Source organism: Dendropsophus ebraccatus, chromosome 4, assembly GCF_027789765.1.
Source record: "Dendropsophus ebraccatus isolate aDenEbr1 chromosome 4, aDenEbr1.pat, whole genome shotgun sequence".
NCBI lineage: Eukaryota > Metazoa > Chordata > Amphibia > Anura > Hylidae > Dendropsophus > Dendropsophus ebraccatus.
In genome coordinates this window covers 15,499,307-15,511,777 of record NC_091457.1, presented here as the reverse complement: position 1 = coordinate 15,511,777, position 12,471 = coordinate 15,499,307, and the positions used below count along the sequence as shown (strand labels likewise).

Below are 12,471 nucleotides of genomic sequence, written 5' to 3'. Positions count from 1 at the left end.
TAGCAAAAAAACACAAATAACACTTCGGACAAGACTGATATATTGTGTAGAGGTCTTAAAGGGGCGGTGCATGACTAATCTCCTTGGTGTTCTTTCAGTGTCATGTTCTTATGTCCTTGTAGCAGGCTTAATTATTTTTGGAATGTTACATTAATATACAATAAAAAGAACATTTCTTGCCCTTTGTTTTCCATCTCCACTCTTCTCCCCAGTAACTGTGACCGATTCTTCTACAGCTACATTTCATTGTCCGCCATGTGATACTGTCAGATCGCTCACCCATGTAACGCTGTATCTGTGTCTGCCGCGCCGGGACATGAAGATCTTCATTCTAATTTATGTTTTATTGCTTTGCAAATTTGGGACCATAAATCAGACATCCGGAATTGCTGCAAAATGTCAGCAAGCAGATGGCTCGACACTCCACGGAGGAAACTTCAGGGCAGCATTTTAAGTGACTGTCATGTCCTCCGTGGAGGGGGAATCATTGGGCTGATACAAAGATTTACTTATTAGACCATGAGATCTTCTGAAGACTTGTGTACATGGGAGAGGTAGAGTCCATAGGCTGACTTAATATGAAGCTGTAGACCAGGGGTAGTGAACCTTGGCTCTCCAGCTGTTGCAAAACTACAACTCCTATCATGCCTGCTTTGGCTGTCCAGGCATGATGGGAGTTGTAGTTTTGCAACAGCTGGAGAGCCAAGGTTCCCTACCCCTGCTTTAGAACTATAATATTGTGTGTGGACTGGCTACATTAAATGGTGTCATATTTATCAACTTAACAGATTTAAAGGGATTTTCCAAGATTTTTTAGGATATCCTTAGGATAGGTCATCAATATTCAATAGGTAATGGAACAACTTCTGGCACCACCATGATCAGCTGATTGATGTCACTGCAAGTGGTGCACCCCCTTTACTACCATTGGTTAGTACAGCCGTCGCCCAATGTACAGAGCTGTACCAGGTTGGGAATGAACAGCCAACAGCACCCACAGCTGTTCAGCAGAGATGTCAGGAGTCGGACTCCCACCTATTGAATATCAATGTACATACATCTTTAGGCTATGTTGACACTACGTATACGCTCCGGTCAGGATCCCATGCGGCGCTGGAAAAAAAAGACCTGTCAGTTCACACAGTGAAGCAAGCGGCTCCCGCATCAGAGCTCCGCGGCCAGAAAGATTACCCGGCCGGGGTCACAGAACGGCCGGGTGTTCACGTTGTGTGAACATAGCCTTAGGGTTGTGCCCAATCCGCTTCACATGACCCAACAATTCCTTTTAACAAAAAGTGGGCAGCAGTATGATTATAAAGGTTACCTTGTTATGGAGTCACTCCACTTATTTGGCTGTTTTTCTTATGTCTCCACAGAGGGCCCCCACGAGCAGGAATATGTGTCTTCTGAGATCCAGCTACTTTATTACCCCAGTATTACATACACCATCATCGGAAGTTCGGTCATCTTTGTGCTGGTGGTGGCCTTGTTGGCCCTCGTCCTGCACCATCAGAGGAAGCGTACCAACCTGATGAGTCTTCCGGTGCATCGGCTTCAGCACCCGCTGCTTCTCTCCAGATTGGTGGTCTTGGATCACCCGCACAACTGCAGGGTCACCTACAATGTCAACAACGGGGTCCATTACGTGTCAAGTGAGGGCTATCAGCCGCCAGTGAACATTGAATCGCCACCGTCTTATAATGAAGCAGTGCTGGATGACAAGTGAGTATCTTTATTATGTTTGGTGACCCCCATGGTGAGCTTACCTTCTAGTTAAAGGCATTGAATCCATTGCTTCTGGTTGAGAACATCATCACCAGTCACCAGTCTTCCTCCTGTGACTTGCAAGGTTTGGCAAAAATACAAATCCCAGCTTCTAACTCCAGTTTTGCAGCAGCTATAGAGCCACAGGTTAGAAACTAATACTTATGAACATACATTGTTGTGCATTATACAACATGTCCTTCTTTTACAGCTCCTGTCCACCTTGGTTCTCATTGCCGCCACCACCTTACTCTTCAGACGTGGAAACTTCCAGCCAGACAGAACTTCCTCCATACCGCTCACGAACAGGCAGCGCCACAAGCTCAGGGTCTACGGGCAATACCCTGGACACACCCAGCAGTTCCTGGGATTCGGCCAGCCCCTCCGATGCACCGGAAACAGTGTCGTCCCCCAGTGATTCTCAGCTACATACCGTACTGGAGGTCTGAAGGCCATGACCCCCACCCACAATGAAGAATGACCTACAAGACACTGTGGTGGGGGACAAAAAAAAGACTAAAAAAAAAAAAAAATCATGGGTTGGTCTGCGGCATCTTGTTACCGGCAAATGTTCCTTATATTTTTATAGAGTGCAGAGGTCTATTTTTTTAGATGTTTTTTCCTCTCCTTCCAGTTGTATGTTTAAATATTGATGTTGTTATCCTTCTATGTTATCCTTCAGAAGCAATAAGGCACTTAAGCTGGGCTGTGGTGTAGTCCAGAGTGGCTAGTACAGAAGCTTCAACCCACGGCTATGCTGTAAACATTCAGGATTTTAGAAGAGCCCATTGATCTCCTTCAGACCATGGAGGAAGCCATTTTGTGGATGGAACCAGTTCATGGAAGCCATTCCATGAATTGGAATGGCTTTCATGAACCCCTTACCTGTCCTGGGGCAGGTAAGGGGTTCAGAGAGGGGACTGTGTCTATTAGGCGATGCAGGCCACACCTGGCTAATTAACCATTTAAATGCCGCTGTCAGACCTGCAGCCCATAGTAATAGTCCGTACTTCTGTGCTCCAGCAGCTCATAGTAATCGAGCACTAATCTAAGAGATCAGTGCAATACCTATGCATACAGGGGACTTCAAGTAACTGTGGGAAAAAAAATCATTATTATTAAAATTAAATCCCATTATAAAAAAAAAATCCCATAACATAATAAAAGTTAAAAAGTTTATATAAAAATATATAAAAAATAAACTTATTTGCGATCGCCACTTGTGGAATCACCCAAACCAATAAATTTTGGCACTCTTGATCTCGCACTGTAAACAGCATGGATGTAAAAACCCGCCAAAGTGCAAAAATGCAGATTTTAGGTCACATCACATCCAGAAAAATTGTAAGAAAGAGTGAACAAAAAAATCGCACAAAAGGTAAGCAAACTACCTTGGAAGGTGACAGTGCAAAAAAGAGGCATTAAAGGATGCTGAAAAGTGGAAGCAACAGAACAGGGAGGTGCTCTAATAGTGCGGTGCTTAAAACACTCAATAGTCTCATCCCGTGGAGCTGTATGCCTGCCACTACTCATAGGTCTCACAGGTCTCTCTTCAGGCTGATTCCGTTCACAAGCCATTGAATGTGTCAGTGTAATTTTGGGTCACCGGCCTAAGACTGGCCTTAAGGTGGCCATACATTTTTAATAACGTTTTGCTTAACGTTTCTCCCTCATGTCCTCCCCGTGCACATGAACATTCAGCACGGTCAAATGTTCTCTTTCGGGGAGGGGTAAGCAGAGAGCTTGTGCTGGTTTATCCCTCTCAGAATATTAGGGCCGAGCGATAAAGATCCAACACGTCCAACCTCTCGGTTGGTCGGTGAAGACTTAAGTCTTAGGACCAAACACGAGGTACCTATATACGTTATATTTAAGTCACCTGACTCCAGTGCAAGTCTCCCAAGGGTCCTATTAGACTAAGCGATTTTTAACCATAAACGAGTGTGGCTGGGAACAACCTGAAATCGTTCCCCAAAAAGTGATAGTTGATAGTTACGGTCGTTTACTCCTGAAAATATTTAGCGAACGATTAACAATAATTTAAGGGCAGCTTAATAAGGTGTGATCAACAACAGACAAATGATTTTTCGATCGTTGCCTGCAATGCACCTGAAACGATTATCGTTTAAATTAGAACGATATAACGATTTTTCGCACAATAATCGTCCCGTGTAATAGGGCCCTAACTCTCTACCAACAGCTGCACAAACTTTGGCTCATAAGCCAACTACCGCGCTAATAAAGCACTTCTCTAATACTATAAATTCGCTCATCTCTAGTAACTAAAGTTTAGGCCTTTAAGTAGCTGAGGTTCCTCCAAGATATTTTCCAAACATCAAACAAATTATGGTTCCATGTACAAAATGTCTTCCTCCTGCGTGTAGGAGATCGGGGCGTTCTGACATCCCAGACAATTGTTTTGATTGCGTTTGTACCACTGGCGGCGCGTTTTGCTCTTCCGTGAGATAAACTTGACGACGACCTGGATACATTTTTTTCTCTTCTTCTTTTTCTTTTGAAGCTCCAGACAGGCAATTATTTGGATACAGACTTGAGTAGTCAAAATTATCATACATGCAGAAAACTAGAGCAGCTCCGAGGAAAAAGAGGAGGGGAAAAAAAACACAAAAACCTTAAGATCTGAAGCGGGAAAAAGGGAGACAAATTTAATATTAACGTCTCCGGCGAGATCACGCGGTAGGAACAAATACAAATGTCAGCACCTCGAAGCGTTCTAAACAACGGCAACAATGAGACACGGAACCTGATCTGTTGCCCCACTGCACCAAAGCGTCTTTATACCTTCCTATGGTCCTCCAGGGCCGTGCCTCCTGTAACGACATAATGCAGCAAGGAAGCGACTTCTCTCAGACGTCATGAATAATTTATCGTTTCTGCACTTATTGGATAAAGCAAGTCTCTATATTGCCAGACAATCTCGAGACGCGTTACACTGTGGCAAGGAACTTATTTGGAAATCAGCACTGAATATGGATCTTCCCAGGAGTGACCAAAAGCATCAAACCATTTAAAGGGGTATTTCAATAGAATAAAACGGAGAGTCTGGGAGCCGCCATTACTTTTGAAGTATAGAAGAGAATGATGACCATGGACGCCATATGTAGACTGTCATACTGGACATTGGTAGAGTCCATCAGACCACCCTTCCTTATGTGTTACATTAGACATATACCCCTTTATTGTGCCTTTTCTAGCCAGGTGTCGTCTTGTATAGAGGCTGCCATTTTGAGGACTATTGTCACCCTCTGTTAGTGACGTCATGAAGCACCCAATCTAAGGCTGACTGCAAATATCCCTGACTATACATTGACAACCGGTACAGCAAACTGGGATTCGACCTGCAGTTTCGTGCCCCTTTAAGACACGGGTAGCCATTTTGTACCTGGAACAAATATCTCTTCAAATACGTATGACGTATCCAGATACAGCCAGGCCATGACTCCACTTCCTACAGACTATGACGGAACATTGCTCTGTGCACTGTTCATTTCGGAATACTGATGACGGCTGGCCAAAGGCGGCCATATTCTCGTGTAACAAGTAGCTCAGGCCAACCTGTGCGAGTGATCTTGGTGCATTCTTGCACTGCTATTTACTTAATTCTGCAAGGACGTCCTAGCCAAGCAATAGCTATATTTTCTTTCATTTTTGCTACTATGTTCATATTCTGTGTTGATGCTACTGGACATGATGGGTCTCTCCGCGTGGTAGCACCTGCTCCACCATTTACATAAGATGAGTCAACGGGATGGGAGAGCCCCCCTGTGTGAGCTGCAACTATGTGACTGTTGTGCGTTAATATCCTTTCCTGATCATAGATATGCTATATACTTGATAGTATGTTATTTCTTAGTCTCATAGAGGTAACATATATCTTTTCTAAACAGGGAAGAAGGATATGCAAAAACCAGCTGGCAGTCACCACCTTTTAGAGGTAACATTCTCTTTAACTCTGATTAGAAGCCTTAGAACATGACTGGGGGTTTAAGCCAAGTCAAAAAGCTCTCCAGAAGAAAAGATGGCCATCTGTAGACAACTGTTTCAAGGGGTTTGACCCTCATCTTTACAGAGCAGGGTGCTGGCTGCATTGAGCTGTATGTCAAGGTTGGATGATCCATAGGGCAGTCTCTATGGAGAAGATTTGCCAAGCGTATGTTGGTACCAAAACCCTTGTGGCAGCTGAGCTTGTACAGGACTGATCCATTACTAAGGTAGTGGAATATTGGCAAGCTACACCCTTTGGGTGCTATGGATGCACTTCAAGAGTGCTGTCATATTGACTGTCTTTTCCAAACTACAAAGTTTATAGTGTGCGCTGAGAATCACATTAACACACCAATGGTTAAGGTGGATCATCTTTATTCAAAGATGGCAGCCAGTATATATATCCTGGGGGTGGGTGTTCTTCTACTAAGGCTCGTGTCAGTAGTTCATTGGCTGAAGTACAAAAAGAGTTACTTGCGTAGCACTAGTGTTTACTTACATAAGCTTTAAGGAATGTAACATCTCTACATGTATAGAAGGTCAGCACCATATTGTAATGGCTTCAGTAAATATACAAAATATCACATCCTTAACAATATAAAGCCTAAGAACTCAATATAAAGCCTAAGAGCCAAACCAGAAATCTCTCCAGAAGGAAATTTTATCCATCGGTAGACAGTTGTTTTTGGGATTGTTGCCCCTTGTCGTTACAAAGTCGGGTGCTGGCGGCTGAAAATTGAGCTGTATGCCAAGGGTGTATATTCTATAGGGCAACCTTTAGGGGTGCTATGAAGACAGGGGTTTGTCTAGGAAAATTTGGTACAATGCCCATAACCCCCAGAAGTTGTACAGGACTGCTCCATTCCTCAGGTAGCAGAACACCTGCAAACAATAGAGCAGTAACTAACCCAAGGGTCACAATTCCCATCAGTCCACAAGGGATAGTAAGTGTTCTACCATGCCCTAGGATGATGGGGTTAGGTGGTGGGGCTCCATTTGTATTACTGATGGGTCTTTTTGATCACTTCATAAATTTATTTGCAGTATTCTTCAATTCCAAACATTAGAAATTGCCAACATAGACAGTAAAAGATGCTGGGACAAGCCTAACCCTGCTCCTCTAACTCCTGGCACCAGGTTTATGTGGACCCTAAGCTGACCCACCTTCTTCTTCATAAACATAAAGCATGTTTACCAAAATTGCCATGGACCCTCAAAGCCCAGTAGACCCTAGCAGTTGCCCAGGTAGGACAACAGTCCTGCTTCCCTCATATCTAAATAATAATGTACGGACTGAGAAGTTGTGCCTTTATACATTGAAGGACGATCAGACCAGACCATAAGGTTTAGGTGGAGACTTATAGATGCAGCAGTGGACAGCTGGAAAATTCAGTATCCGGGGGGCGGGTAGGGGGGGAATCGAACGTGAATGGCCCTAATGTTATAAATAACGTAATGCAATAAAAACTATTTCCTCCTGAAATCCAAGAATTGTCTGTTTATGTGTGTGTGTGTGTGTATATATTATATATATAAAGAACAATGTTCTCTGCAAATCACATTTTTCTCAAGTCTTTAGGGCTTCATGAGTTCTATCAGGTAAAGTACTGGAGATTAAACACATTAAATACCTGAACTGGCTGTGTCCTTGCTGACTGACGGCAAGTCCGAAATATGGCCGCCATAGAGAGTGGTCTAAAAAGTTACCAGATATCATTACCTTGCACGAAGAAGGAAAAAGCTGTGCACTGGAGTCGGATAAAGGGCTAATAAACAGAGACAAGGGCAGTACGGTGTATAAAATAGAAAATAAGTCTAAGCACTCACCGGATGAAGTGATCTCTTTGTGCGTTTATTCAGACATCACAGGGAGGGAGCGGTGGTAGAGGGTGCGGGAGCGTGTAGCAGACAACTGTTTCGCGCCTCAGCGCTTTGTCAAGACTGCACGTTGGTACATGGGGCAATATGGTTTGATCAAATTATATACTAACTTCTGATGTTGGTTTTTAAATGTAGCTGAACAAGCTTTTGTGTCAACCATGGGTGTGATGTGCAGCCATTTCTGTCTTTTTGGCTTGTGCATATAACTACTATAATACTGCTCCTATATACAGGAATATAGCTACTATAATACTGCTCCTATAAACAAGAATATAACTACTATAATACTGCTCCTATATACAGGAATATAACTACTATAATACTGCCCCTATATACAAGAATATAACTACTATAATACAAAGTAAAAAGATCAAAGAGACGTGCACTCACCGATGTAGTGTGCCGCTGGGGAACTTTAATGGAGGTTACTTCCACACATGCGGGCAGGTGTGTTCTCAAGAGTAGACAACAATAGTTTCACGTGTTGCCACACTTTTTCCGGTCTACGGAATTCCGTAGACCGGAAGAAGCGTGGGAACACGTGAAACAATTGTTGTGATAACTACTATAATACTGCTCCTATATACAGGAATATAACTACTATAATACTGCTCCTATATACAAGAATATAACTACTATAATACTGCTCCTATATACAGGAATATAACTACTATAATACTGCTATATACAAGAATATAACGACTATAATACTGCTCCTATACACAAGAATATAACAACTATAATACTGCTCCCATATACAGAAATATAACTACTATAATACTGCTCCTATATACAAGAATATAACTGCTCTAATACTTCCTTCTATGTACAAGAATATAACTACTATAATACTGCCCCCTATATACAAGATTATAAGTTTACAATTATAATATTCATGTAACAGTGTTTTAGTTGCGGTAGAATGACTTGCACATATTACGCAAATCGAACGCATTGGGACTTATAACTATGGGGCATTAAGAGGCAAAGAAAAAAAAAAACGATAATTTGTAAATCCGCAACTAATTTTTGTTCTGAATCCCTGAATGTGTTCAGCGTCTTGGTCTTTGAGCTGAAATCTGAACGAGCAGCAGCAGTGGCGGAACGCATTATTAGCAGATGGGAGAAGCTTCATTTTCTTCCTTGAATGGAAGCGTCTTCTTAGCGGGGATAAAAGGAAATCTTTCGCGCTCTTCTCATAATTGGTTCCCTTGAAACAGCAAATTGAGTTTCGGAGCAACGGACGTCGCGCTCTCTGTATTATTTATATTCCTTCCTATTAGAGTGTGAGCTTCAGGGTAGAAGCCGCTCGGTGTCCCGGACGAAATGTCTCGGCTTTGTGACTATGAATTGTACATTTGCCGGGATTAAGACCTCTCCTATGGTAACATGACTGCTAGACATCTAGGACTGGAAAACATGGCTACAACCATAGGCTGTATCCTAATGCTGAATCCAAGTTCTCCAGCCTCTGGTAATGAAATGTTGCACAATCGGGTTCGGATTAATCTGAGTGTGCTCAAGATTTGCTCACCTCTACTCTAAGGTAAAGGTGTTCTCAAAAATTCAGGTTTCTTGAAGTGATGAAGCATTACAATGAATGGTTTGACCATGTAACCTATAAGCCAAGTTCTCAAGAACTTGGCTCTCCAGGAATTCCAGGATTCACCCTAGGTAATAGGCTGTATCCCAGAATTTAAGGCGGTACCCAGGCTGTCTCCTCCTTCCCCACGGACTGGAAAGGCATCGGGAATCAAATGTGGAAGGTTCGACAAGGTTCAAGTTCTATAGAACCCAAGATTTTCCGTTGTTCGATCATCTCTAGTGCCGTGTTCCTGGTGAGTAGTGGTCAGTACCAAGCAAAGGAGCTACAGAGATGGACAACTGGTGGCCGGGGACAGGGTCATGGATGCTCAAGACTCACTAATGTAAGTGGGGAATGAAGGCTAGGCCATCTGGTCCCATATTACAGAAGAGCAAACTGATGAAAAAGTTCCTACATTCTATAATAGAACAAAGTCACATCACGTGGGCCATATGGGGTTGAGTAGTCAGAGCATCCATGATGGTGACTGTCCACCATCACAAGTGTCTACAATGAGCATTAGAGAAACAGATCCCTGATCTCAGGGAGACCAGCCAAACGATAACACTGCCGGCTGCTAGTGAAAGCGCTCAATGCAGTGAAATCTTAGGTGCATTGCTCCCTGGGAAACCTGACTATGCAAAAGAAGAGCCTGTGGAGCCTCATCAAAGAGTCTCGAAACACAGGACTAGCCAGATATCCCTCCTAAAAGGACCCAGCCAAGGGGTGGCTCCTGTAGGGAAACCACCAAAACCAAAATGAACATTAGGACTGGATTGTGGAGCAATTAAGAGGAGCTATCATGTGGATGGCTGGGTGCATGTGTGTGACTTACCTGGGGCACCAATATAAGAAGGCAGGGTGATGGGCAAATTTCTCCTGGAGACCTTGTGTCCTGGCATCATGTGGATGTTACTGTGACAATGACCACCTACCTAACCATTATACACACCAAGCCCCCCCCTCTTCATGTCAGCTGGACCCTCTAATATATATATATATATATATATATATATATATATATATATATATATATATATATATATATATATATATATATATATATATATTAGATAATACCCACAATACAGATGTTGGAATGAGAACAAGGGGGGAGATTTATCAAACATGGTGTAAAGTGAAACTGGCTCAGTTGCCCCTAGCAACCAATCAGATTTCACCTTTTATTTTCCAGAGTCTGTGAGGAATGAAAGGTGGAATCTGATTGGTTGCTAGGGGGAACTGAGACAGTTTCACTTTACACCATGTTTGATAAATCTCCCCCAAGAAGTTCAAGTTTCTGATCGTTAATCTTTGGGATGTGCTGGAGAACTTGGTGGCCCTCGCACCTTACAGGACCTGCCGCTGATGTCGTGGTGCAGGTGCCGCAGGGCACATTATAGCTCTATGGAGTTCAGGATCAGAGCTATAAGGCAGGTAGCTCATTGTTATGGCCGTGCAGTGCACATCCCTAATAGACTGAACGGAAACGGTATGAGACAGATATAATGCATTGCAGGTAATCACGTTGCTTTCCAGCCGTTCTTGCACTCGGGAGTCTGGGGGTTATCGGTATCTGGCAGTATGAACGCCTGTGGCCTCGGACACACAATGGATTGGCGTTGTGCGCGGTGAATAAGCTGCGGGCACAGTTACTTCTGCATATTGCAGTGTAGATAATTGTCAGGCAGGTGCGGCGCTCAGATTAATATAGTCACAAATTAATGTGCTTTAAAGTGGAAGAAAACCGAAAAATTAAACCTCTCCATAGAAAACGCATGTAAGGGTCCGGGCGCATGGCGAATCTGTTCCAGTCTGCACCTGACCTGAGCTACAATATGCACAACCCCCCCCCCCCCCCCTTACACACACACTCACCTCCAGCTGTCAGGTACCTCTTACACATGTGATCTCTGCAGGCGGATATGGAAATGTTCAGCAATCGTGACGCCTGATGTGACAACCACCCCCATCCTCACCGTACATCTCCACCTCATTATCTTCCTCTGTATTTGCATTTTACATCTGTTTCCAGCTCAGCTGCATGTGATATCCTGAGCGCAGGCCGGGTCCATCCCCCATGCTTTACATCGCAGCTCTGCCCATATAGACAGGCTGTTGTGTATGAGCACAAGCTCTGCGGGAAGTCAGCGCATGAAGACTGGATACAGTTAGGCACCTCTAGCCAGGATACAAGATAAGATACAGTGGTACATGGGGGATATAGGTTGTGTATGGTGTGCTGCAGCACAGTCACCCGTAGATGTTACAGCTCGGCCTGTAGCCTGCACACTTGTAGGTTGCTATCACCGGCTCACCATAAATGCTGGATTAGGGATAAATCTGGTGACCGGGCAGACAAGGAAGTGTTACAGTCTGGGGGGGATACAATGTGTGTGAGGGGCATTATCCTGCAGCTGGAAACCATGAGCCATGTGACTGCAGAGCGTCCTGTACACATCACTGAGCTGTTAGTGTCCTATCACTACTAGGGGGGACCACTGTCACAGTTTCTACACCGTCATGGCTCCTACATCATCACACAAACAGAGGACAGTGTGTCCTCTACATCATCGCACCAGCAGGGGGCAGTGTGTCCTCCCCTCATCATCACACCAACAGGGAACAATGTGTTCTTACATCATCACACCAGCAGGGGGCAGTGTGTCCTCCCTACATCATCACACCAACAGGGAGGAGTGTGTCCTCGCCTCATCATTACACCAGCAGGGGACAATGTGTTCTTACATCATCATACCAGCAGGGGGCAGTGTATCCTCCACACATTACCACACCAGCAGGGGGCAGTGTATCCTCCACACATTACCACACCAGCAGGGAACAATGTGTTCTTACATCATCACACCAGCAGGGGGCAGTGTATCCTCCACACATTACCACACTAGCAGGGAACAATGTGTTCTTACATCATCACACCAGTAGGGGCAGTGTGTCCTCCCTACATCATCACACCAACAGGGAGGAGTGTCCTCCCCTCATCATCACACCAGCAGGGAACAATGGATTTATCAAAGGGTGTAAAATTTAGACTGGTGCAAACTGGTCACAGCAACCAATCACAGCTCAGCTGGAAGCTGAGCTGTGATTGGTTGCTGTGACCAGTTTGCACCAGTCTAAATTTTACACCCTTTGATAAATGTCCCCCAATGTGTTCTTGCATCATCACACCAGCAGGGGGCAGTGTATCCTCCACACATTACCACACCAGCAGGGAA

General features: G+C 44.1%; 1 protein-coding gene across 2 annotated transcripts in view; it reads left to right on the top strand.

Annotated features, from left to right (window-relative positions):
• Window positions 1-3,116, top strand: part of LDLRAD3 (low density lipoprotein receptor class A domain containing 3) — a 131,535-nt gene extending 128,419 nt beyond the window's left edge. For both annotated transcript variants that reach the window (XM_069965157.1, XM_069965159.1), the window contains 2 exons: window positions 1,377-1,722; window positions 1,976-3,116. In XM_069965157.1, the coding sequence (XP_069821258.1) occupies window positions 1,377-1,722; window positions 1,976-2,213 (584 nt within the window). In that variant the 3' untranslated portion in view covers window positions 2,214-3,116. The remainder of the gene's footprint in view (window positions 1-1,376; window positions 1,723-1,975) is intronic.
• The last annotated feature ends 9,355 nt before the right edge of the window (window positions 3,117-12,471 follow it).